At 47.6% G+C, this 27,621-nt stretch overlaps 1 protein-coding gene across 2 annotated transcripts in view; it reads right to left on the bottom strand.

Annotated features, from left to right (window-relative positions):
• The window catches only part of Fgd1 (FYVE, RhoGEF and PH domain containing 1), a 42,999-nt gene extending 15,580 nt beyond the window's left edge, over nucleotides 1-27,419 (bottom strand). Inside the window, 8 exon segments of one of the 2 annotated variants that reach the window (NM_001037546.1) lie at nucleotides 181-319; nucleotides 421-577; nucleotides 2,949-3,097; nucleotides 3,986-4,075; nucleotides 5,514-5,958; nucleotides 6,085-6,262; nucleotides 6,656-6,829; nucleotides 27,369-27,419. In NM_001037546.1, coding sequence (NP_001032635.1) covers nucleotides 181-319; nucleotides 421-577; nucleotides 2,949-3,097; nucleotides 3,986-4,075; nucleotides 5,514-5,958; nucleotides 6,085-6,236 — 1,132 coding nt within the window. In that variant the 5' untranslated portion in view covers nucleotides 6,237-6,262; nucleotides 6,656-6,829; nucleotides 27,369-27,419. 2 annotated transcript variants of the gene reach the window in all.
• Between the last annotated feature and the right edge of the window lie 202 nt (nucleotides 27,420-27,621).

The following is a 27,621-nucleotide window of genomic DNA, read 5'->3' as shown; positions in this document are numbered from 1 at the left end:
ATCCTAAAGTCTCACCACAGAGCCTCAATATAGGCCCTTCAGTTTAGATCCCATCTGGAGATGTGAATCATTCAACATTGGCGGACCAACCCTGTGAATGAAATCTAGAGTCCTGACTCAGAAGTCTGGTTAGACCTACCCGTGTGGGGAAGTAGGGAGGGCCTAGGGGCACAGACTCACTCTGGGCATCCTTGCTGTCCGGGGAGCCATGAGGCAGCTTTAACAGATAGTCCTTAAGAAGAAGCTCATAGCGGGGGATACGCTGCACGGGCTCCAGCATGTGGTGCTGCAGGGTCAGGTTGCCACAGGCTTCCTCCTTCTATGACAGAAGCAGAAAAGCTCAGGTCTAGCTAAAGGCCTCCCCCAGGTCCTTGTAGACCTTTCCTCCCGTAGCATGTTTTATCCAGTTTCAATTCTTACCTGTACTTCATGGATGATGACTTTAAACTGGGTAGAACGCTCTGTCCATGTGTTGACCAGCTCTACAGCCCGGTCAAAGTTTTTCACATACTCGCCATACATCTTGAGGAAGGGTGCCAACTTCTGAAGGATGTCACCAATGCGTGGGTAGCGGTCCCTAGAGTAGAAGCAGGGGCTGACTTGGTCTCCAGCCTCAGGAAGAAAGCCATTTTTCAACTGGCTTCCTTTTTAAGAAATGCTGCTTATAGTACAGGCCAATTAGGCTCAGGGACTCAGTTTGAGCTGAGGCTGTAGACTAACTCTGTCCTGCTTCAGTCCCAAGAGCTATCATCCTGGACCACCCACTCTTGCCATATTGTAAGGGCCATTCATACACTAATTATTGCTTATTGCCCAGTCTTATGCTGGGTAGTGCCAGAGACACAGTGCTGAGCCATACTCAAGTCAATACCCGAGAGCTTTACCTTCTTGTAAGGTAGGAAAAGTAACCAAGTCTTGCTGAACTCTCATTGGTTACAGTGTGATGTGAGAGACAAAGCAGACTTAAGGCCACAGGATGGTAAAGGAGATATAGGAACTAGGCTTTATGCTAGCCCGCTGTAGTCACAGTTTTCTAGAAGAAGCATAGTTTAGCCTGTGAGTGTAGGGAACATGGAGGCAATTTTAAGCAGGTAATGCCATGGCCTGGTTGTTGTTTGGGTAGACTATTCAAACAGGTGGTGTAGATGCTCTAGGTTATATTAGAAGAGGAGAATCCAGGGGTTGGGGATTTAGCTCAGTGGTAGAGCGCTTGCCTAGGAAGCGCAAGGCCCTGGGTTCGGTCCCCAGCTCCGAAAAAAAGAACAAAAAAAAAAAAAAAAAAAAAGAAGAGGAGAATCTGAAGGCCAGAGTCAGCTCCTAAGCCCTGCCCTCCTACCTCGGGCATTTGCTTCTCCTCAAATCACTCTTCTTAATTCCTAGGCTACCCTTAATCCATTTGTCTGCATCCCAGTCTTCCATTCTCACCTCTACCACATCTATTGTGCATGCCTTTAAGCACTTAGGAGACAGAGGCAGGTGGATCTTTGTGAGATCTATGCCAGCCTGGTCTATAGAACGACACTGTCTCAAAACAAAACAACTCATAAGCTTATAAGCTTCAAATTCTTATATGCTAGAAACTGTTTTAAGCTCTGAACATGTACTAACACATTTAATTATTAGAATAATCTATAAGGTAGGCCCTTATTATTGTCCTCATTTTAAAGACAAGGAAGATTTGAGTATATAGCTTAGGGGTAATGCATTTACCTAGCTTGTGCAAGGCCTTAAGCTTAATCCAAACATGGCAACAAACAAACAAAACTATACAAATGAATAAATAAAGCCAAGGTACATACAGCAAGGTAAGACATTTCCTTAAATTTAGATAAGTAGCAGAGGCAGAATTTGAACCTAACCATTTTAGCTCTTTTGTTTGTTTGTTTGTTTGTTTGTTTGTTTGAGGCAGGATTTCTCTGTGTAGTTCTGGCTGTCCTAGAACTCACTCTACAGACCAGGCTGGCCTTGAACTCCGAGATCTACCTGCCTCTGCCTCCCAAGTGCTAGAACTAGAGGCACGTGCCATCACATCTGGCTCATTTTAGCTCTTAAACTTATTCTTTTTAATTATCTTGGGGGGAACAGTTTTTCAACACAGAGTCTCTCTATGTAGCTCTGGCTGTCCTGGAACTTACTCTGTAGACCAGGCTGGCCTCAAACTCAGAGATCCTCTTGTCTCTGCTTCTCAAGTAGTGGGATTAAAGGCCTGAGCCACCACCACCCAGCTTTTTTTTAAGACAGTCTCACTATGTGTAGGTCTAGGCTGGTCTCAAATTCATTGGTTTGCCAGAGTTCCAAGTGATAGGATTATAGGCATACAACAGCTAAATCTCAACACTTTCTTGTTTTAAGTTTGATGATAATGGTGGTGGGGTGGGGCAGCGGGGGTGAGGTGAGGGGAGGGTGGTGAGAAGCACACAGCCATGTGGATGTCAAAGGACAACTTTGTAGAGCCATTTCTTTTTTTTTTTTTCCTTTTTTTTTCTCAGAACTAGGGACCAAACCCAGGGTTAAATCCACTGAGCTAAATCCCCAACCCCTGTAGAGCCATTTCTTTTCTTCCATTGTTAATGGGTTCCAGGGCTTGAACTCGGGTTGCCAGCAGCAAGCATGTCTACCAACTGAGCCATCTCTTGAGCTTTCTTACGCTCTCAAGGGTTCTGCTACTCTGCTATAGCGTTCTAGGCCCTCATTTGTGTTCCACAATAAATTGAGAGGGCCAAGAAGGCAGAGGTTGGGTGGCTTTGTTTCTTGGGTTTTTTGTTTGGTTTTGTTATTCAGAAGAGAAGAGGTAGGTAAGAATCAACTTATTTTTATGATGCTGGGGATGTCTGTCACTGAGCTACATCTCCAACATCTCCAGCCCAGGAATGAAATTCTCTGAGTGCATCTGGGCTTAGCATGTTAACTGATGCCGGAAGGAGCAGACTGGCTCTGAGGCCCCTCACCATTCCTCCATGCGCTTCTCCAGCTCAGGCAGCAGGAACTGCTGATGGAAGCAGTAGATGGAGCAGATGTTAGAGAAGATGCCATGGACAACATCTGCAGGGAAGGAACTGCGGTTCCGAGCTTCTTCCAGCAGCCGGGCACAGAATACCTAGTGGAGCAAGGGACAAGTGCTCAGCCCAAGTGAAACCAGAGCTTAGATGGGGGAAAGGGCAGCTTGCAGGTAAGGGTGGTTATCTGTGGGCTGCTCTGTGGACCTGTGAGATTCTAACTGGTCTTGAGACCATGGAGAGTGGGAATTGAGAGAATTGTCAGTCACCAAGATTAGGACCCGGAGTTAGGAACTGGGATGATGCTAAGTTAGGACCTGGAGCAAGGTCAGAAGCAGATTTGGGTCCAGAGAGAAGACTGGAATTAGATCCCTTTACTGTAACAAATATTTATGCGTGTGTCTAGTGTATAAAGCACTGTTTTGGAGGCTAGGATGGAGCAATGACAAGACAAATAAAGATCCCTACCCTCGGGGATTCTAATGGATGCGGAGTGAAGAGTCAAGGTTAGAAGAGGTCCATGAAGAAAGGTACAGTCAAGATGAGGGGGAGGAGTCAGAAGTGTCAAGAGTCACAATCTCACGGCTGTTTCATGTCTGTTTAAGAGTTAGGTGTGGGGGGCTGGAGAGATGGCTCAGCGGTTAAGAGCGTCCGACCGCTCTTCCAGAGGTCATGAGTTCAATTCCCAGCAACCACATGGTGGCTCACAACCATCTGTAAAGAGATCTGATGCCCTCTTCTGGTGTATCTGAAGACAGCTACAGTGTACTTATATATAATAAATAAATAAATCTTTAAAAAAAAAAAGAGTTAGGTGTGAGGATCGAACTTGTGAACATTATCACAACTGGCTTCAAGGTCAGCCAGAGAGACCTTACCACTTCTGGATTCTGGTCCTAATGGTGGAGTTAGGCTTAGGACCTATCATGTCCTCTATGGAACCTACCTACCATATCCTAGGGTCCTGGGACCCCAGAGGGGCCATTCACCTGATCCAGGAGATGAAGCCTGGAAACATAGGCCTTCTCAGTTTGCAGGAGTTCATTGGCAATATGGAATACCTTCTGCTGCACGGTCAGCTGCAAAGAAGAAGTGACCCTTGATACGTCATCTCCACCTTAACCCCAGCTCCTTTGATCCATTTTCTTCTCTCCCTCCCCACTTCACTCATTTATCAGATGTTACTGTTTCTCAGCGTGCCCTCAAACACACAGAAGTGATCCTCCTCCATCAGTTTCCCCAGTGGCTAGACTACAGGCAATGTCTCCATGCCTGGCTCCCCTAAGTGCACATGAGGCTCTAACCTTAGTTCCACCCTGAGATTACTCTGATCTGATTCATAAAGCTTCCTGTAGCTGGATCCCTTATAAAGTTTGTCCCCTCAGTTCTGAAGATAAGAACTCCTTCATACAGACAGTCATATACCCATTGGTGTGCTTTCTCATTGAGTGTGGTTTGGTGGCTAAACATGGGGACCAGGAAGTCCAACTTCATGGATTCAAATCCTAGTCTACCTATCATGTATTAGCATGTACAAGTTGCCTAATTATTTCTGATTTTAAGAGTCCCCATTATAAAGACAAATAATAGGGTCCATGTCCATTTGTGATGGAGACAATTTCATATATTTTACTTTCATTTATAAATTTAACTTTTGCAATGTTGGGGATTAAACTTGGGGCCTCATGCATACTAGGAGAATGCTCTACATTTGCCTACACTCCCAACCCTAAAAGACTTCCTATAAATAAAAACAGAACAGACTGCAGATTACAGTCTCTAAATATCATATTTAGTCACTCATTCAGCTTGCTGTCAGCAAAGGCTTGCTGAGTACGTGGGGTGTGAGAAAGGCACAGAAGTATAAAAATGTCTAAGATTATGCCCGCCGGCTCACTTTCTTGTTTGCAGGCTACATACTTGCTGAGTGTCATCTCGGTACTCCCTAGCCCCAGGCCCCACAGCCGTGCTTAGTTCTGGCAAGGCAGGTATTCTGGCTGAGACCTTACGTGAGTGCAAGGATTCCTTCTGACGAAACATTAGGTAGACAAAGCATGGAAAGAGTCCCCAACCACCAAGAGCTTCAGGCCCCATGGGGGCTCTGGCTCTGTGCCCCTTCTCCAGTTGCTGAGAAGTCTCTCTGGTATGGGAGAGTTTCTGTCACACAAACAAGGAAACTGAGACTTATAGTGAGGAGTAGAATGGGAAGAGACATCCTCAGTGTCACACAGCTACTGGGTCATGAAAAGACTGAGGTCCATTAGTGGTTCTCTGAAGAAAGTTGAGCCACTTTACTAATGGGCATTTAGAATGAGGCATGGCCATTTTAGTGTTCACAGTCATTTGGGAGAGGAGCAGGGGTTTGCTACTTGTGCTCCATACTAGGTGCTAAGTAGACTAAGTAGAAGCAATGGCCCGTTTTGAGAAACACCAACCTAGGGAAAGAATCAAGTACAAAAGCCAAGCTCCTGCTTTCTCTGCATGGCCCTGAATCTTGGGTAATACATAGGTCAGTACCTCCACAGACTCCTGTCTCTCCATCGGGGGCACTGGAATTTCTCTTTCCTTTTCCTCCTCTTCTTCCTCCTCCTCCTCTTCCTCTTCCAGGTCACTGTCAACCTCCTGGGAGCCAGGCCGGTGGGGGTCGGCCAAAGCCACTGGCATACTAGCCAGGGCAGGGGGCCCAGGACAGAGGCTGTGGCTGGGGGGCCCGTCATCACTGACGAAGCAGGTCTCTTCACTGTTGGATGGCGAGCTGATGCTGTCAATGCCGCTGTCCCGGTTAGGCACCTTCTCACCATCCCGGGGCCCAGGAGCCAGCAGGAACAGGCAGCGAGAAGCCTCACCCTCAGGGAGCTGGGACCCTGTTGGCTGCGGGGGTGGCTGTGGCAACATGGCTGGCTCTGGGGGAACTGGGCAGGGGCCAGGGGCTGGCCTATCCGAAGCGACAATCACAGGCTCTCTGAGGTGGGTGATGGACACACATGGAGGCAAGGTATGAGCTTGACCAAGAGGCCTCTCCTAGAACTATCCCTTCCTGTCCCAGCTCCACCCTTCACTCATAGAGTCCTAAAGGGACGAGACTCACCTTTCAAACTTCTCGATCAATGATGATACTGCTGCAGAACTAGTGCTGGCCTCAGCTCTGGGGGCAAGACCCTTGGCCACTCTAGGGTCTGCAGGCAGAGGGCGTGATGGTGGCGGAGGAATGGGCTCAGGAGGAGGAAGCACCCGGGGCATCTGCAGGTAGCTGGGCTTTGGGGGGACTGGAGTGATGGATAGAGAAGAGAGGAGAGATACCACAGAATTGGATTTCAAGGTGGTTATGACCAGGTTATAGCTAATTTCACAATTCCATAGGCCTGACTGACCTTAACATCACAGCAGTCACCCTGTCTCAACCTCCAGAGTTCCTGAGTGCTGGCAGTAGAGGCATGCACTGCCATGCTTTTTTTTTTTTTTTTTTTTTTTTTTTTTTGGCTTGAGGTAGGCACAGAGCAGGACTGACATGAAATCCCAGTAGAATCTATTAGCCATAGGCAACACCTTTCTGCCCATTAGATAGGTATCACTCGCTGCCCCTTGAGATAAGGGCACTTCCCTATTCTTCTGCCATGCACTCTCTGGTCCATTTCTCTGCTCTTAATGGAAGCACTTACCCTGTGGCTTTGGGCCTGGTGCCCGCTTTAGTGGTGAAGGACGTGGGCCAGGGATTTCAGTGGGAGGGCCTGGATCTGAGCGAAGCCGTTGGGGACCTTCTGGATGAGGCTCAAGGCTCTGGCCAGGGTCAAGGGACAAACTTTTAACCAGGATCCGGTTTCCCTGGTGCAGTCCTGTAGAGAGGGAGACTGGACGTGAAGTGACTGACTGATTTTCTCCAAGGGAGAATAGGAAGTAGCATATCTTAGCAGGTATCTAGAGCTAGGCTCTGCTGAGTCCTGTGCTAGCCACATGGCTTTGCCAGGAAGCCTTTCTCCTAGGCCTTATACAGAGAACCCGCCCCACCAAGGTAGAGACTGGCTATTTTCATCAAGAAGTCATAATTCTCTGTGATTAGCATATTGATTCCATACCTGTCAATAGATAATTAAGGACTTAAAGCAAACTCTGGAATTTAACTAGGTTGAGGATAGGCATGAATACCCTAAAGTTCATAGTACAGCTGTTGTTTATACAACCATTCTTCATTCTATTAATTGTCCTATTTTTGTTTGTTTTTGAGACAAGATCTCACTGGCTAGACTCAAATTCATAACAGTTTTGCTTTAGCCTCTCCAATGCCAGGATTATAAGCATAAACTACCCTTTCTGTCATCCTTATCCATCCCATTTCTTTTTTTTAAGATTTATTTATTTGTTTTATGTAAGTACACCCTATTTACACTGTATGTAAGTACACTGTTGCTGTCTTCAGACACACCAGAAGAGGGCATCAGATCTCATTACAGATGGTTGTGAGCTACCATGTGATTGCTGGGAATTGAACTCAGGACCTCTGGAAGAGCAGTCAGTGCTCTTACTTAACCACTGAGCCACCTCTCCAGCCCCTATGCCGTTTCTTAAATACCTAAGAGTATCTGAACATTCTTGGCTACAATTTTATACAGCTCAGTGTCTTTAAGACGATGAAACTGGGAACTAGAGAGTTAGCTGGTGATGCGGCACTTGTTTAGCATTTGGAAGGCCTACATTCCAGTCCCGCTATATGTACACATGCACACACTGGCGAAACTATATTTTATAAGCAAACATTTTTCTTTTTAAAATCCCAGTACCTTACCAATTTGTTTGCCTTCTTCTATTTCAACATCCACTTCACACCTCCCCACCCCCACCAGCAGTATCCAGAATGCAGGTAAAAGAACAGCTTTAAATAAGCAAGTAGCAAAATCAGAAAAAGGGAATGCTTTTTGAATGTTCTCTTTCCTTACCATAAGACCCCTAGGCTCACTTGATTGGGGCACTAGAGGATATGACGGTTACACTTACAAAGAAAGATTTAAGCTGGGGAAGCAATGATTGGCCACCCCCAAAATCAACATGTCCCAAGTGAAAGAGCACAGGATTTATGTGGCTGGGTAGGAGGCTGTGGGACATGCCTCGGAGATAATAGGGAAGTCAGGTAGGGCCAGAGAAAGTCTTGCATGCCAAAATGAAGAGCTGCTCAACTTTTCTGTGGTAAAGGAGGTTATGAAAAGCACTGTGTAGGGAGAGATGCATGTAATAAGGTGTGAGGACAAGGGGTGAGCACTAATCATGAACTCCATGAGCACCAGACACAGTAGCACATGCCTGAGCCCAGCACTTGGGAAGCTGAAGCAGGATACTGAGTTCAAGGCCAGCCTGGACTACATACTAAAAACCCAATTGAACACAAATAAACAAATAAGAGGTCCCACAGCTACAACTAGCACACAGTGTGTTACACTGTGCCACAGCCACATGGCATCTCTTCTCAAGGCTTTTACTTTATGTCACAGTCTCATAAGTGGACAGTCACAAATGGGTCCCCTAAGTCACAAAAGCACATGGAATTGATAGTGCTGCACACAACCGCCAGGTCACACAAATTCAAACATCCAAGCACATCTTCCTCCTCCTGAAAGCCTGGGCACAAACAAGTTCACAGATCAGCAGCTACAATTCAATTACAGCATTGAAATAATCTATAAATAAGGTCAAGCACCAAAGGCATGGGCCAATGGTGGCACATGCCTTTAATTGGAAGGCAGAGGCTGGCAGATCTCTGTGAGTCTGAGGCCAGCCTGGTCTACAGAGTGAGTTCCAGGACAGCCAGAGTTGTTACACAGAGAAACCCTGTCTCAAAAAAAAAAAAAAAAAAGAATGAATGAATGAATGAAAAGGAAAAGAGAAGAAAAGAAAGAGAAAAAGAAAAGATAAGGTGAAGCACCATGAAGACATAAAACAACACAAATGGGGGTTGGGGATTTAGCTCAGTGGTAGAGCACTTGCCTAGCAAGTGCAAGGCCCTGGGTTCGATCCCCAGCTCCGGAAAAAAAAAAAAGAAAAAAAAAGAAAAAACAACACAAATGGCAGTTCTATCAAGTTACACAAAATCACTTAACCACATACCACCATATAATTTTATACACCACTATATATTACTTAAGCACACAAAGTTACAAAGGTATCTTTCCATTTACATTACAGAATCATGAACTTTCATATATATCATTAACATGCCTTTAAATGCCTACAAGTTACAAATAAAGATCACAGCCACATAGGATTATACCAGGTTATGAAAACAAAACACATACAACAGCATAAAGCCATAAGCTACTACATACCCAAAACATGGATTCCAATCAGACACATTTCTTAATTTTATTTTATTCTTTTTTCTTTTTTTCAGAGCTGGGGACTGAACCCAGGGCCTTGTGCTTGCTAGGCAAGTGCTCTACCGCTGAGCTAAATCCCCAGCCCCACATTTCTTAATTTATTATGTCAACAAACATGCCCATGGTATCTGAGGGTCTTAGCTCAAGGATACAGACAAATGCAGATACAAAACACAGGACACGTCTCTTCCTGCTCTAAACAACGTTGTCATATGATGTCTTTACATATAGAGACATCCACACCCCTGCTCACCAGATGACACAAGGAGAAAGACTTGCAGGAGACTTGGGCTCTCCTAGTATTAGAGGGAACCCAAGGGTTCTATAGCAGCTTCCCTGAACTCCTGACCTTATTCTGGATACAGACCCTCCCAGCCTGAGGAAACATGTGCTCTAGATCCTGGTCCCAGTGGGTTTCTTCCACCTTGTACCTGTCTTTGGATGAAGTTTCCTCCTGTGGTTCCTACCCAGCAGGCAGAGCCCAGCCTGCACAGCAAGAGTATTCTTCTCCTCACCTCTGGCCTAGTAGAGCTACTTATCCTGCCCAGCTCAGCACATCTTGGCTGGCTCTGCCCTGTCCTCTCTCTGGGCCCAGGATTGAAGAGGATGAATCACCTAGAGGGTGGTACAGGTGCAGACATGGTTGCAAGGACACATGGCCAGAGAAAGTAATAATGATGGCTAAACAAAGCCAAACACACGGCCATGCACCCTGCATAGACATACTCAGGTACCATGGTCCCAGAGGCTCTCTATCTGCTTTCCAGCCGTTAACACCTCAAAGCAGATGAGCTGTCCTGAGCAAGTCCTCACCACCAGGCCAGCAGCTAGGCATCAGGGCTCTTAGGGGGTGGGGGAGGGGGAGTGGGCGGGGGGAGGGGGGAAGACTTCTGCCCTTCTATCCCTCTGCTTCTCAGACTGGTGTGGCCTACCATTCTCCATGGCTCTGCCCTGGCCCATTCCCTCTTCTTACCCACCTAACCCTCCCATGGGAGCTACATAGGCTACCTCTCCATTCTCTGTCTCCTTGTAAGCCGCCCTGTAATACAGGCTAGCTGAGTGAAGTTGAGACTCAGAGATACCCTGGAGTCCCAGATGAGGTGGGCAGGAATTTTCTGTCCATTTTCTTGTGAAGAGATGAAGACAAAGAAAGACTTGGTGAGTAGCCAACAGTCACAGAAGGAAATAGCTGACTCTCAGGTAGACTAAACCTAACCCTGCTTTCCAAAGGAAAGCCACAAGGGACAGGAGAGGACCCTAGTGTCATAGAAAAACTGTAAGTAGTAAAAAGGATACCCCCCAACCCTGCCCATAGGATAGCAGGGGTTCAGTTCAGGAGTCTGAAGATGGCCAAGATGAGGTCCCACTGAGGGGAAGAAGACCCGAGACTCCAGCCTTATACTTCTGTAGACCGCTCTTTTCCCAATGTCTCCTGTTTTCTTCAGTGACCCCCTTTGCTCCAGGGCTTGCTCTTTCTTGGTGGAATCTTCTTTTTTCTTTTTTTTTTTGGTTCTTTTTTCCGGAGCTGGGGACCGAACCCAGGGCCTTGCGCTTCCTAGGCAAGCGCTCTACCACTGAGCTAAATCCCCAGCCCCGGAATCTTCTACTAGACAGATCACACAGCCTACCAACATAGGAACTTTCCATAACTCCCTTCTACCCATGGGAAATTATAAACATCTTCACTAGATCTCAGTGGCCCACTGAACTTTTGGGTTTCCCTCAGTTGAGTTTAGTAAGTGAACTATATTTTGCAGCTGCTAGACTCTGTGCAGAGACAGAAAAATCTCATTCCTGCCCTCAAGGGAGCTACTAAAGTAGGGCCCACTTCCTCCTTTCTAAAAACCACAGTACTTCCTATTTCCCCATCCATCCCACCCACCTAGATCCTAAATTGGTTTGTTCAAGACTATTTTTCGTCTGGTTGATAATTAATTTAAAACATTTGCTGACAAACATATACCCACACCCCCATGAAGGCTCTCTATCAGCACCGCTCCTTCCGCCTCTGGGTCTACCAGAGTCCCTACTGTTACTCCCACACATAGTCATCATAAATCTAACACCCCACACCACATGCCAACTGTGCACAGCCCTCAAAGACCCAGAGAGAACCACAGAGCCATTCCATGTATAGAATCAGTATGCAGTGTGCTTAGCACAACATGCATGACCCAGTGACTACTGTACTCCACAGCTTGTTGCAATGACAGGAAGCACACCCTGAGCATCCTAGGAGTTCCCAGATACTCCCAAGCTCAGATGTGAAAGTGAGATATACACTCTTTTACTTTACCTCTACAACCTCTAAGCCCTAAGCTGGCTATAAGGGCAATGGGTTTTTGGTTGGTTGGTTTGTGGGGGAGGGAGAGATTGATTGTACTTGAGCTATAGTGCTGTAACCAGCACATACCAGGCATGAACTTTTACTACTGAGCTCCAGCTCAAGAAACAGCAATATACTACAAAAGTAGAGTAATGAAAACAGCATGGTACTGGTATAAAAACAGACAAACTAATCAATGGAATAGAATCGAGAACCTACATATAAACCTACATCCCTATAGCTACCTGGCTTTTTTATAAAGAGGCCAACAACCCTGGAGAAAAGATAGAATAGTCAAAATGGACAGATACATGCAGAAAAATGAAACTGCATCTTTATTTGCTGACATAGATGTGGGGAAAGGAGAACACTTTTTCACTCCTTTACTTTACCTCTGTGGTGGGAGAGCACACTGGTGAGGCCACTATGGAAATCAGTGTGGAGGTTCCTTAAAAACCTAGAAACAGATCAACTACATGATGCAGCTACTTCACTCTCAGACATATACACATACCCAAAGGATTCTATATCTTCTTATAGAGGTGCCCACTGCCTCATACTCATTGCTGCTCTATTCACAGTGGATGCAGCCTAAATGCCCATCAACTGATGAATGGATAAAGACCATGTGGTACTTTTAACTTTCACACAGTGAAATATTATTCAGCTGTTAGTAAAAATGAAATTGGAGCTTGGGTAGTGGTGGCACATGCTTTTCATCCCAGCACTGGGGAGGCAGAAGCAGGTGAATCTCTGTGTGTTTGAGGCCAGACAGGTCTACACAGTGATTTCTAGACCAGCTAACGCTATACAAAGAAACTGTCTTAAAAAATGAAAAAAGAAAAATTGAAATTCATAGGTAACTGAGTAGAGCTAGAAACAAATCATTCTGAGTAAGATAACCCCTTACTCTCACTTCTGAGTATTACCTTTGAATCTTCGGGTATGTGAATTCCATTTGGAATACCCATAGTGGTCCATAAATTAGTAAGAAGCCATAGAGGGGGATTTCAATGGGAGACAGAACTAAGTGACATAAAGGATTAAAGGGGACTAATGGAAGGTGGAGGGTTAAATTAGGATTGGGCATGGGACATCAAGGCATAGGAGATAATAACCTGACCTGGTATTAAACTGACTCCCGATGCATTGTGAATGTGCCCGAAGATTACCGCACCTATTGACGATGCTCAAAAGAAGCTTCTACGTTTCAGTAGATGATGATTAACACAGAGACCCATAACTGGTCAAGGTGCAGAAAATAATAACAGTGTAGAATGCTCAGGAAGGGAGGGATGACTGGGTATGACACACATACATCACAGCCCTTCCTCCCAGGGCTCAGGGATCATTGTAACAGAAAGGGCAGAAATATTTTTAGAGCCAGAGATAGTGGGTAGTGATAAGGAAACATTGTCTGTCTTGAGACAGAAGGAAAGTTATACATATGAAGTCATAGTAGTTGTGACAGCACACACAAGACCAGCACAAGGTCAAGTCAGACAAAATCCCATTATGAAGAGAGGAGGTGGGCACCATGTCCCAAGTCCCATTCCTAGATGAATAGCTATTGGCAATTTGGTAGCTGCTAAGAGAGGGAAAGTCAGTTTTGTTTGAGTATAGTCACTGGTAGACCAGCCATGCTCCGGTGAAAGACCATGTATCTAAGAATGTATGGGTAGCACAAACTGCACTTGATGGGGTTAAAAGAAAAAGGACAAGGGCTGGAGAGATGGCTCAGTGGTTAAGAGCACTGGCTGCTCTTCCAGAGGTCCTGAGTTCAAATCCCAGCAACCACATGGTGGCTCACAACCATCTGTAAAGAGATCTGATGCCCTCTTCTGATGTATCTGAAGACAGCTACAGTGTACTTATATATAATAAATGAATAAATTTTTAAAAAAAAAGAAAAGAAAAAGGACACAAAGTTGGGTTGGTAGGGAAGGGGGTGGGTCTAGGAGAAGTCAAGGGAAGAGGGATGAATACGATCAAAATATATTGTATGAAATTCACAAAGAACAGGAAAAATAGTAAAATTATTCAAAATATTGTTTCTGATTTCGGTATGTGCCTGTTTGGCAGATGCCTGGACGACAGGTTTCTGGGTTTATATGGCAGAGCAGGTTCCACTTCTAGCTGTATTTGAGCACAGAAACTCCTCCTCTGGCCCATTCTTACTGGAACCTGACCCTGCTTCTCCTGCATCTCTTTCTGGAAAGTTCAGCTGCCAGCTCTCCCTCCTTCCCTGGCCAGCAGCATCCTGTCTCCCTTCTCCCAGCTGTAGCCTTGGCTTAATCTCAAGACAACTATTAGAGCTGCAGATGGGCCTTGGCTGTTAACTCTCTGATAACCCGGGACCAATAGCTCCATAGCTCTGGACTCATTTTCCCATTCGCAAACTGGGGGCAATACATGTGTGCTGTTCATTGTGAGAAACTAGTGAGAAGTGGGGGGAGCAAGCCATAATCCCAGCAGTCAGCTCTCCTCCAGGATGATGCAGACTTAAGAGGGGACTACCTGGGGACGGCTGGAATTTCTGAGGTTGCAGTTGGGTGGCAACAGAGAACAGAGGAAGTGGAGAAGGAGACAAAAGAACAGCAAAAAGGAAAGCACTTTTGGGAAACCAGGTCTGCGGGGGAAGGAGGACGGTCTCTGACTTGGGGGAAAAGGGAAGGGCTGCAGGCACAGCTGCCCTCACTCTTCCCACCTGCCTTCTGAGCATGAAGGAACTTCGGTTCCACTGTTCCAGTCCACCTTCAGGACAAGACTGTGTCCAGGCCTGAATCCAAGCACAAAGCTTTGTGAAATGTGTTCTTTACAGGAACCCCAAGGGGAGCCCAACAATTCTGTCTCTCAAGTCTATTCATCTTCTGACTATAAGGGTCTGACAAAAAATGGGGGTAATTTGAGCAGTGCAAAGGCACTTTTAGAAAGTGGGAGGCAGCTGGTTAGCAAGGAGCTTCCAAGGACTGTGTCCTCCTGCAAAACAGGTTTCTGTAAAGGGTCTCTTTGATTTTATTTTTGCTTTGTATTTATGAGACGGGCTAATTATATAGCCCAGGCTTGTTTAGAACTCACTCTGTAGTCCAGGCTGACCACAAACTCTTGGTAATTCCCCTGCCTCAGCCTTCCAAGCACTGTGTCTAGAGGTGTGTTCTAAAGCCCTCCTTTAACTTTTTTTTTAAAAGATCTCAGTAGCCCAGGCTGGCCTCAAACTTAGCAGACAACTTGAACTCCTGATCTTTCCTGTTTCCACCTCCTTGGGGTTTGCTTATTTGTTTGGTTTTATTGTTTGTTTGTTTTGTTTTAAGGTTCCTGTGAAAAAAGAAGAATTTCTATAAAATAGAAGCAATTTCTTCACAGTGGAGGGATATTCTGTAAGTGAGGTGAACTCTGCAGAAACCCACTGTAAAGCAGATGGCCTGCCAGTAAATGAAGGTTTCATAAAAGAGAAAGCTTGTCCATTAAACAGAGGAATTTTTTCTAGTAAAGGAATGGCCCTTTGTGTAAAGTGTACATCCCCGTGTGAAGTGAGGAGCTTTCTGTAGACTGAGACAGACTGAAGTAACAGGGAAGGAATAGTGGGAAGCAGGTAAACCACAGAGCACACGCAGCACTTACACTACAGACAAAAGCCATCTAGCTGTTAGCTCGCAGGAGTAGTGCCTGATTTCAAATCTTCCCATAATCAAGGGTTTCAGGTGGAATCCCCTGATTTTAAGAGTGAGCAGATCATGCCAGGCGGTGTTGGTATACACCCTTTAATCCCAGCACTGGGGAGGTAGAGGCAGGTAGATCTCTGAGTTCAAGGCCAACCTGGTCTACAGAGGAGTTTCTGAACAGAGAAACCCTGTCTATAAACTCTGCCTATTCAGAGAAACCCTGTCTCAAACAAACAAACAAAAAAAAAAAAAAAAGACTGAGCAGACCAATTGAATCAAAATAAAACTCCAGAGGCCAACTTTGTGGGCTCTCATGTTAACTAGTTATTTGTGTCTCTTATACCTTTGCTGTTGACTTTTTTTTAAGTTTGTTAATTTGTTATTATGGTGGTGGTGCTGGTGGTGCTGGTGGTGCTGGTGCGGGTGGTGGTGGTGGTGGTGGTGGTGGTGGTGGTGATAGACAAAGACTGAGAGACTGGGACCTGGGTGGGTAGGAAGTGCCAAGGAGAACTTAGTAAAGTCAGGTTCACAGGCTTTTGTGACAAGTGTCTTTACCTACTAAAACACCTTGTAAGTCCTGCTGTTTACCCTATGTTCATAATGTTCTGGCACTTGGGCAGCAGCCTTGAAGGTCCCTTGTCCCACTCCTTGAAAGGGCTCTGGCTCTTTCATGGCGAGGAAGTTATTTCATATAATATTTGTCAGGCAGTCCCTGAATTCAAATCTGCCTTTGAAGACTGAAGAATATGTAGAAATCTCTAGAACTTAAGTTGTTTTGTTTAAGACAGGGGTCTCTAGCCTAGACTGACCTCAAACTCCCTATGTAGTCCAGGATCACCTTGAACTTATCTCTGTGTTTCCATATATAGAGTACATGCCTGGCTGAGCAGCAGTCTCCTCTTCCTCCTCCTCCTCCTCCCCGCCTCCTCCTCTTCTTCCTGTTCTTCTGGCAAGGTTACACTTTGTAGCCTAGGTTAGCCTGGAACTCACTGTGTAATTCAGGCTAGTCTTAGAATGGTAGTGATTCTCTTGCCTCTAGCTGCAGAGTACTGAGATTACAGATATGCACCAGTGTATGTGGCTTATGCAGTGCTAGGGGCTTTGTGCATGCTAATCAAGCATACCAAGCAAACACACTACCAATGAAGCCACACAGACCCTGACACACTAAGCTGTTACTTTTTAATAGATGATATGATATAGAAATTCAACTGCATATTAAACATCTCTTCTAGGTCAGGCATTGTGTTGACACTTTCCTGTGGCATGCTCTGTGAGTTATTAGTGCCATTTTATACATAAAGAAATAGGTACAGGTGTGGTGGCACAGGCCTTTGATCGGAGCACTAAGAGAGGCAGAGGCTGGTGGCTCTCTGTATGTTGGAAGCCAGCTTGGTCTCCAACTCTAACTAATTCCAAGCCAGCCAGGTTTAAACAGTAAAACTGTGTCTCATTAAAAAAAGGGGGGGGGGAGAAGAACAAGGGAAGGAGGAAAGAAAGGAAATGAAAGTGAGCATAAAGCAGCAAAATACCTGACTTCAGTCTACACAACTAGAATAGCTGAGCAGCAGCTGGGTCCAAGGTGTGTCTATGAGTAGTCACAGAGTTTCTGTGAATTTGCTGAGTTGGGGAAGAAATCATATTTGGAAGGAAGGATAAAGCAACTTTCTGAGGGATGTGGTTTTAAGTTGAGCTGTCCAGAATAGAGTGTGTTTTTATTTCATACATAGGTGGTCAGGATGGTCCTACAGATGAGGGAAGAAAGGTTGACAAAAGTATGGATACCTGAAAATGTGTGCACATGAAGCATGTAATTAAAGCAGAGAGTGTGCTGGCTTTGTAAGAAAGTTCCAGAATAGGAAGATCTGGCAGAAAATACCAAAAGATGCCAATAGGCCCCCCAGCCACCACTATTAGAACACTGACTTATAGGGGACATAGTACCAGACACAGAAACAGATAAAACAGGCAGATCCACAAAGAGAAGCAGCTAGAAACTTCCAGGACTAAAACTGAGCCAAAATGATATAATCTACAACACACAAAGTGATGCAAAGACCCATGTGGATATATACAGATACTCATGGATACATGCAGACTACAATAAATGCAGATCTACATCGATTAATGCAGACACGCAGGCAAATTAACACACACTCACAAGAAAGACTAGTAAAACACAAAATAATCCATGGGTACAAAGACTGCCAAGAGGACAGGCACGTGCACACACACACACACACACTCTCTCTCTCTCTCTCTCTCTCTCTCTCTCTCTCTCTCTCTCTGCCTAAAAGCACAAGCAACCCATCCCGCTTCCATCTGCTTGATTGCTGTGAAGGCCTGGCCACTTTGGTTGGTCTTCTCTGGACCAGAGTCTAGAAAAGGACAGGGGGTGGTAGCTCCACCCCTGGGAGGAGCTGGGGACTTCAGAGGACAGGAAGGGAAGGGAGTGGAGCTGCAGCTGGGAGCACTGGGGACAGTAATTACCCAGTGCTAGGGCTGCCACGCTGGCTAGAATTACCCTCCCAAGGAAGACAAAGCCACTAGAGGGATGATCTGTCTGACCTCTGTCTTGACCCTAGGGTTGTCCCCCTAAACCCATGTATCAACCCTCCTACCCACTAGAAGCCTGGTCAAATCGGAAAACTGCATACACACAGGAATTAGGAGAGGAAAGACCTTTTATAGAAAGCTAGACATAGTGGTACATGGCAGTAATCGTAGCACTTGGGAAACAGAAGCAGAAGGACCAAGGGTTCAAGGCCAGCCTCAACTACATAGTGAGTTTAAGGCCAGCGGGGACTACATGAAACCCTGTCTAAAAAAGAAACAAACAATCCTTAATAAAGAAAGATTTGGGGGGCTGGGGATTTAGCTCAGTGGTAGAGCGCTTACCTAGGAAGCGCAAGGCCCTGGGTTCGGTCCCCAGCTCCGAAAAAAAGAACCAAAAAAAAAAAAAAAAAAAGAAAGATTTGGGGACAAAGACAAGGAATCAGAAAGCAGGAAACCTTCAAAAATCCAGATAGATATGAAAGACAAAACAGAAAGTGGCACAACTCTGAATAGAGACAAAGACAAGGTGGTCGGCCTGAGGCATGAAGTCACAGAGGGATGCAGGCCACGAGGCAAATGTCAGGCCAGGGACACCTGTTGAGCATGGCTACAATGAGCCTTTGGGGTTTACCTGTGACATTTAATTCTTTCAGCAGTCCTAAAAGGTGGGAATTACATTTTCTAGATAAGAAAACTGAGGCCTGAATAGCAAGACCACATAAAACTTTTCAAGGTGGCAATCAGGGGTCTGGGAGGAGGCCTCTCCCCATCATTGCCAGAGACATGGCTTAAAGATCCCTGAAGGAAATCTTCAGAGAGCAACAGTCCTAGAGATTACAAAACTCGGCCGAAAAGACACACAGCAAAAGAGACTTCCACCTTCCCTAACCCCCTCTCCCCTGCTGCCCTGCTGTGTGAGAGGGGCTGCACCTACACCTGGAATGTATTAGGTAGAGAGGCCCAGACTGGGGGAGCCAGGAAGAAGCTGGAAGGGAAACAGGGAAGGTGAAGGCAAAGCAAAGGAGGCAGCGTGGGCGGCTGCAGCAGCAGTGCTGGCCTTACTGGCTAGCGGAAGGGCTTCTATGCCAGCTGCAGCTCCCAAGGGCCAGCCCTGCCAGTCCCGCCTTTCCCACTTTCCAGAGAAGACTTTTGCTCAGGGATTTAACCCTTTCCCTTTCAGGGCCACTGTGAAACATAACACAGGAAGTGGAGCAGACAACAGAGAGGGAAAAGGCAACAGGAGAGCCTGCTGTGGCCGGGCAGCTCTGGCCACACACCTGTGACCTCACCATCCTGTTCTTACTCTGGGGCCCAGGAAAACACAGCTGGTGCCTGTTGTGCACTATTCTAGATGTCTTATGTTGGGGCTCCTCAGACTTAGTGTATCCTAAAAATAACAAGCATCCCTACGCAAGCCAGCCTTTAGTTGACTCCTCCTCTTGCTTTCCCCACCCCAGGAACAGCAAGGACCTCCAATCATCCAAGCTGTCCAAGTCAGACTGGCCTTTCTCCACCAGTCCTCTTAAGCTTAACTCACACAATCTACTAACTCCCAAGCCCTCTCCACAGTCCAGCCAGGCTTACCCTAGCCTTGGGGTGAACTCCGAATAGGAACAAGAAAGCCCTAAGCTCATGAACACTGCCCCACACCCATCCTCGAGCCACAATGGCCTCTTGTCTATTCCTCGAAAGTGCTTTCTTCTGCCTGAGGCTTTGGCATATGTCCTTCCTGCAACATGAACTGCTTTTCCACACTCCTCACCTCTGGACATCTATATATGCTTCAGGTCTGAACATTAATGTCTGATCTGCCCCCTCTCCATTGTACCTACCCCTGCAACAGCTGTGCTGGTAATGACTTTTGGTGTATCTTTCCTGCTAGATGAGCTCCATGAAGACAAGGTCATATCTCGGCATGTATCACAGAGCTGAGCACCCTGGAGGCACTCAGTAGGCATGCTAAGAAAACAGCCTCCTTTCCCTACCATACAGGTTCACAAAGGATTTATGGTTGTCATATTATATGCCACGCAAATGGGATAAGAATATTAGAAGTGGAGAAACTGAAGCCCTGAGATGGGAATGAGGCTTAGGGACACAATGAATCCATAGCAGATCCAGGAGTGCTGAGGCCCTTCACTGGATATCCTATAACCTTGTCTCCAAGTGTTCTGGAGGTACAATACCTTCCAGGGTCAAGCTACTGGACACTAGATTCCTGAAGGGTTGGATCTGCGACTCCAAGGGTATCTGTTCTCTTTGCATTAAGGAACTTAACTCTAAGTAGCTAGCCAATGACAGGCTATGCTTTCTGCCCTCATTCCAGACAGGTCCTAGCCCCACCCATCCAGCGTCTGGCCAGCACCACATCTGCCTAAGGCATTTAGCTAACTGGCTGCAGAAAGCCACTGGTTATGTCTGTGTAGGGTACTGTTAACTGTCAGTCACTGTTGAGGAAGGAGGGAGCCCGAGCTGGGCCCTCCTTGAACAGGACATCTGACAGGGCTGAGTGGAGGTGCCAAGCATCTGCATTTGAATCTTTTGATTCCTTTAATCTGAAGAAGTCCCTTTGCCCACCTACCCACCTCACCACTGAGCTCCCACCTACCCAGTCTTTACATTGTGTTGTGTCTGAATGGTTCCAGCTGACTAGACACTAAATCTTCCCAAACCTACCAAGCTCACCTGAAATCCTGCAAACCTCACCACCTGGCTCACAACTATTCCTATCCCAGAAACCCTTCTTGGGGAAAAAAAACCCTTGGGGGCCTCTCAAATACCCTCACCTTGAAAAACAAGGAAGGGGCCACACAAATCCTTGGTAATGTTTGATTTGCCTTTTAAGACTTCTTGGCGAAAGCCAGCTATCCTCAATGTATGTAGAATAGGCCTCAGCCCCCTGCAAACGTTTAAAGCTGACACACACACAAAGAGACTTATCAGAATGTGGCTCTGCTAACCTCAGGGATGCAACTACTCCTCAGAAGCACACATACTCTGCATAAGAGCCACCCTGTGGTCTATGGTACATGTTGGTGGTGAACACTTCCAAGCATCTCTCACACATAAATCTTGCTGGAGATTTATCATCCTAAGCCCAAGTGTCTGGTGACCGTTACTATCTTGATATCCTCCTGGACCTCTTAAACTCAGCAAGCCTCAAACACAACTCATCACCTTCCCCTAAAGAAGCAGGTCTCCTTCTCTTGTGTAGATGGCTCCACTAGCATCCACTAGGTCACTGTAGTTAATTGGTTTCAGAAAACCACCCAGAACCATCCTGGACTTTCCCTCCTTCCTTGGCCTCTATAGCCATTATTACTAAGGCTTGCCACGTTGACAATGAAATGTTCTTCCAACCCACCTGCTGCAACTTTAACCTGACGTACCATCACCTCTCCCAAAATATGACACCCCCGTTTGTCCCTCCACTCACCTCCACTATCAAACCCCTTCCATCCATTCTCCATATGCATCTATGAGATCTCTGAAACTCTAGCACTTAAGTTCATCATTCCCCTGTGAATGAGCCCTTGATGGCTCCTGTTTGCCTTCAGGACAAAGTCTATTTACTAGCCTTATTTTTCCACCCTTCCCAATACCAGGCCCCTAATCAGTGTTTGCCCATCTTTGCTGACACCAGACCTTCTAACTCAACTGACCTCCATGTTCTCTAAGTCATAAGTCTTAGTTGACGTACTTCTGAGTCCCATCAGTTGGAATGGGATGGGGCCTTGTATTGAGAAATGCTGATAGCAAACTTCCTTCCTATGCCTGGAGTTCTGGAATTGCAACTGACTTCCAACGTAAAACAGTCCAATAATAGCCATTCACAAAAGCAAGGGAGAAAGGTAAACTGAGGCATCCAGTGTTGGGGTAGGGGCAAGGGATTAACTTGCTTTCTTACATCCCATGCTTCTCTTCTAGGCTAAAAGGGAGTTGAGGGAGATTCATATATGATTCTGAGAAGACAACTTCTGAGAGGGCTACCAATTTTCTCTCACTATAGAAATGTGGTGGAATCACTATCTCTGGGTCTCTATTAACTCAATTGGAAAACAACAGGCCTGGCTTCTACCCTAGGCTATGCATCAAAATCATCTGGGAATCTTTGATGATGAGAAAGGCTTTGACTATATAGCCCTGGCTGGTCTGCAACTCAAGACATCCTCTTGCCTCTGCCTGGCATTAAAGGTGTGCACCACTACACCTATCCCTTGTCTGCGAATCATGTTTTGAAACCAGATTCCTGGATTGTAACTCCAATACTCTGGAGCTCTGAGTCTGAGACTGACATTTATTCTTCAAGGTCAACAAAGGATTCTGATGCATACTGAGGCTAGAAAACCCAGAAGCAGCCAGTGTCTAGGGACTTTTGTAGCTTAAGTCTTTTGAGTCTCTGAAGATGTAACCAAGTAAGGAAGAACCAGCCCCTTCTACTACTTTCATTGGCTGTCTTCTCTCATTCCCCCACAAAATGGCTCTAGCATCAAGTCCAATTCCTTTGGCTAAGCTAAGGTCAGGTCAAGCTTTCTCCAACTCAACAGCATGTGAGAAAGCATTCTAGGACTCAGCCTTGAGAACTACACTAGGAGTCTCCCAAATCCCTATGCATAAACCTACACTTGGATGCCCTCTGCTAACCCTCTCCAAGTGTTGGGGACAGAGGTATCTCACTGGGTTATCCCAGTGACCCAAGGAAGCCTTGGCCTTTATCAGCCTAGAACAAGAGCATAACACTCTCCACCAGGAACTTGAAAGAATAACAAAAAGAAAGGGCCCGGAGGTAATTCAGAGCTCTTCACATGGATAAGATATAATTATTATTTTCACACCACCCACCCCCTGCTGCTCTGGGATGCAGCCACTGGGACTTAAAGCTGATTCAATACAAGTCTCAGTAGTCTGATGGAGAAAGTCAGCAGACGCACGAATAGCTTAGCATGTGGACTAAAATGTTTCTAACCCTTTAACTGAAGCTCAGGTTTCTATCTCTCCCTTTCTTACTCTTCCTCTTAGACACACATCCTCCATCCACCACCCCTGCCCATTCTAAGCCAATTATAGGCAAGTCCTATGAAGAGAGGCAAGTCACTTGTGCGCACCTCTGAGCTGGCTGTGCAGAGCGGGAGGCGGACCTCTCACAGCCCATGCTACTGTGAATCACATGGCCCAGTGCCCGCCTTGTCAGGACTTGAGAAATTCCTCCGCCTCTTCTTCAGGAGGGTTTTCTCTCCTCATATTTGATTTTTAAGTCCTTAGTTGCTAAGAACATTGCAAAAAAAGGAATCTGACAGATTCCTAGATATCACTGTCTAGATGAGGGGAACTGAGGCACAGAGAACTGAAGCCATTCATCCAAGGACACACAGTAAGTAAGGAATGGCTAGACGGGAGACCAAGTCTTTCCCTTTCTGTCCCCAGTCTTTATTTTTGATTAAAAGACTCCTGCTGGGGCAGTGCTGGAACAAGCCTTTAATTCCAGCACTCAGGAGGCAGAGGCAGGTGGATTTCTGAGTCCCAGAACCACCAGGGCTACACAAAGAATCCCTGTTTTGAAAAACAAAAGGGGGGAGGGGTGAAAAAGAAAAGACACCACTCAGCGCCAGAGGCAAGGACTTAATGGCAAGGACTTAACTGCGGGGCAGGATCCTGAAAACAACACAATTGATTTTGGGAGAAGAGGGGGATGGTCTGGGAAGGGTCCTCTGCTTGGAATTTGGAAGAACCGGTGGAGTACAAAAGCACACTCACTCATTATCAACCCCATGTTGACCAGAGAGGGCAGAGACCAAGGGTCAAGACCTTCCTAGCTTTGACTCCCAGACCAAGAGTATTTGCTGGGTGGGAACTCAGTGTCCTCTTAGGCAATAGTTACAGAGGGCCTACTGTGTGTTCCCTTACCATCTAGTCAGACACTGAGTACCTGCCATGTGTAAGGCACTGCATTAGTCCCTTAGGTGTACGACATAAAACAATAGAGACGCAACCCCCTTGCCCTCAAGGAGCTCACTCACATTCTGATGGCACAGGAGCGGCAACAAACAAGTGGACACACACAAGAGGGTCCTTTCAGACTGTATTAAATGTAAGGATAGACACACACTGGCAGCTGTGATGGAGAGTCACAAGAGGCCCTACTTAAAAGTGGTCAGGGAAGGTCTCTCAGAGGGGGACATTTGAGCTGAGACCAGAAAGATGAGGAGCAAGCCAGGTGGGGGGCTGAGGGAAGAGCTACCAGGCAGAAGGCAAAGCAAATGCAAAGGCTCTGCAGTAGGAGAGCTCTGGCTGTTTGGGGATTTGAAGGGCGGAGCTAAGATCAAGTAAGTCTGTATGAGTAGCCCCTCTACACAGCGTGTGTCCAGGGGAGTTTGGGAAGCCAGCAGAAGCAACAAGCAGGGCAGAGCATTAAAGAGTGTCAGCTGCCTATCTCCAGTTCACAGTGGGGGTGAGGAGGCAGCACCTGAAATCTCCCAGAGGTTCCATAACTATCCAAAGAATAGACAGCAGTGAGAGACATATTCAGCCTGTGTTTTATGCTTCACCAACTCTTACTACTACCTGGTGCTGAGCCGCAGTCCTAGTGATCTGTGGAAGGTGAGATATGAGTCCTGGAAGCAGCTAGCAGCTCACCACATCTTTCAGACCCAGTGAAGACAGAGCACATATACAACTGTTCTCCCTTCAAGGCTCCCAGACTCTGGCCCATGTGAGAATGTCCTAGAGGCTCTGCTAGGCTGCTCAGCTAGATACTCAGGGCTATGAAAAGGCCCATCTGGGTCTGTGGCCCCAGCCTGACCTAGAGTTGTTCTACCACTGCAAACCCAAGCAACCATCCTGATGATCTTTCCAAACACTCTCCTGGCCAGGCAGCTCACCCTTCTGACCTCTCTTTTCTCTTCCTCCCTACCAGCACCTTCAGCCCATCCCTCCGGGTTCATCTCCACCTTTCTCTCTCATCAATACCTCCTACCTCTTTCTCTCCTTGTACTGTGGCCACACACACCTAGCAGAAGCACAATCTAGGACCAGTCCACCATCTCCCTCTGTTTTACTCATACTTTAGGGCTACTAAGTGGTATAAGGGGAAATCACATAAGTAGAAAGCTTGGCATTATTCTCCAGCTTCACTTGAGGAAGCGGGAAGACCACAGATTTTGGACTCTGATCTGGTTTTCAACCCAGGCACCATAATGACAGTATGACCTTGGACAAGTTACTTCTCAGAGCCTCAGTCTGCACCCCTAAAAATGTGGTTGATGATATCCACTTCACAGATGGCTCCTGAAGCTGAAACAAGAATCCTTGTAAAAGTACCCAGTTCAGTGCCATGCACAAATGTAGGCACTTAGCTAATAGGAGACTTCTTTTCTCCTATTCCCCCAACCACATCCCCATTGCTGCCCTGAAATCCTGCCCCCTTTTCTTGGAGAGCTTCCTCTCCTGTTAGCTTCAGCAGTTAGAAGAGAAAGGAGTCTTAGGGCTTGAGGGCGCAAGGGACAGAGAAGAAGAGCAAGGGGCAAAGGCTGAAAGGACTGGACCGAGGGCTACGGAGGAGATTGGGGGATTAGGGGTTGAGGGGTCTCAAGGGGCTAGGGTAAGCATGTCGACCCCAAGTCCTAGAACAAGAACCCGTTCCCAGAACGAGGCCCGTGGCCCAGGTTCCCATGCTGTCTGGATCACTCACCAGGCCGAGGCTGCGAGCCCTCCAGGTGGTAGGAGAAGCGCAGGGCCCGGTGGTGCTGAGGGCTAGGGCCGCAGGGCAAGACCCGGGAGCTTGGAGGCGCTCCCAGGCTGGCGTCCGAGGGTCCAACAAACTGAGGATCCAAAGGGCCTCCAAGAGCCGAGCCTGAGCCCCTGCGCACCGGCAGTCCGGGTTCCAAGGCTCCAGGGTCCGAGTCGGCACAGGCCAGCGGAGCGGCGCCAGGGGTATTTGCCGCTGAGCGTTCGGGATCCGAAGGCCCAGGGCCCCCCGGGACTCGGTGGCCATGCATGGTCCGGGCCTGGGCGCGGGGCCCGGGCTCCCCGCTTGGCTCCAGTTCCTGGGGCGGAGGCGCGGGCGGAGAAGGCCCGGCGCCCGGCGGAGCAGCGGCCTCAGGCTCGGGGGGCGGGGCTGCGGGCTCAGCCCCACTGCGGAGACTCGAGCCCCCGACCCGGGCTCCGGCCAGCAGCCGTGGCGGCAGCAGCAGCAGCCGCGGCCACCGCCGTTGCCGCGCCAGGCATCGCCGGCCCTGGCCCCAAGCGGGGAGTGGGCTCGGCGGGGCCGGGGGCCCGCTGGGGAGCGCTGTCTATGCGGCTGCGGCTGGGTGAGGGTCGGGGGCTGCGCTAGAAGCGAGCTCTCCCAATAGACGACCAGTCACTTCCGTGGCCGGGGGGCGAGCGACCAGCCGGATCCCACCAAGAGGGTCTCTTTCTCCGGGAATGAGAATCGACCTGGGTTCTCTGGGCTAGTCGGGAAGGGTTCTTCCTCCCGCCGCAGCAGAGGTTGGGGGCGGAGGAGAGGGGAGGGGAGAGAGGAGAGGAAGGAGGGAAGAGAGGACGGCCGCGGCCGGGAGGCGCGCGTGTGCGCCGCGCTCTCCGGCTGCGAGGCTTGCCTTCGGGCAGTCCTCCGGAACGATGCTCCCGCCGCGCGGGCAGAGGAACGGGCTGGACCGGCCTTCCCCGCCTTCGGCCTGGGTCTCCACCGCGGCAGGCGGGAAGAGCTCTGGGAACTGGGGGATGGGGAGGCGCGAGCCGTTGCTGAGACAGCCGCAGCCACCGCGGCGCTGAGACCCAGTTATTGGAGTCCCGCCCCCTCGTCGGGATTTGAGCTTGGCCACGCCCCCTCGCTAGGGCCAGTTTCACCTCTAACTGCTAGGAGCTTAAGGCCCTCCTTCTGTTGGCCCTTCAGCTTTCCTTCCCATCCTTCCCTGGTCCCACAGAGGCAAGTCTCTGGGCCCAATTTCCGAAATCGACCCTTCCGTCACATCTCATGTCTTCTTCCGCGCTCCCATCACTCTCTTTCCCAGAGAAGCCTTTCCACATATTCCAGAGTTAAGCTAGGCTTGCACATAATGATCCTTTGCTACTTATTTTCTCAGACCAGATCTCATGGCCCTTTACTTTTCCACTCTTTTTGTCTCGGTCCCTTGTTTTGCCCGTTATCCAGCTGGCAGCAACCCAATCCTGAATCAGTCCAACTGTTTGCCTTTTTTTCCATGCTTGTGCCCAGGCAGCTGAACACTACTGGATAATACTACAATTTTCCACATTTGTATCATGATAAACCCTCATTTCCCAGCTTCTACAAGTCCCCCAGAACTGACCCGTCGCCATACTACTAGTCAACTTTCTTTTCAGTTTCCTCCCATTGCCTAGATAAGGCTCACCCACAGTGGCCATATCAAATCTAGTCTCCTGAACATCTTGATTTGCGTCGCACCCCCCCTCCCCCGGTACTTAGCAGATAAGCTCATGTCTTACTTACATGGAGTGAACAGAAGACACCAGAAGACAGGTCTGGAATTCTTAGCAACAGACCTCTGAGTTTGTTCCGTGTTCCTTTGCTTTGGGCTTTAAACAGTCAGGTATCTTCTCCCATCTAAAAAACAAGCACGAAAAGTTATCTCTCTTCTCTTTCTACAGATGACTCAAGACTTGCTCATAGTCAAGTGTCCCATTTCCTACCTCCTACTTATCATTAACCCTGCGACAACTCACCTCTACTACTTCTTCCAAAC

This window comes from Rattus norvegicus, chromosome X, assembly GCF_021556685.1.
Source record: "Rattus norvegicus strain SHRSP/BbbUtx chromosome X, alternate assembly SHRSP_T2T, whole genome shotgun sequence".
Taxonomy (NCBI): domain Eukaryota; kingdom Metazoa; phylum Chordata; class Mammalia; order Rodentia; family Muridae; genus Rattus; species Rattus norvegicus.
Note: the sequence above shows the minus strand (reverse complement) of the source record. Positions and strands in the feature narration are given on the sequence as shown.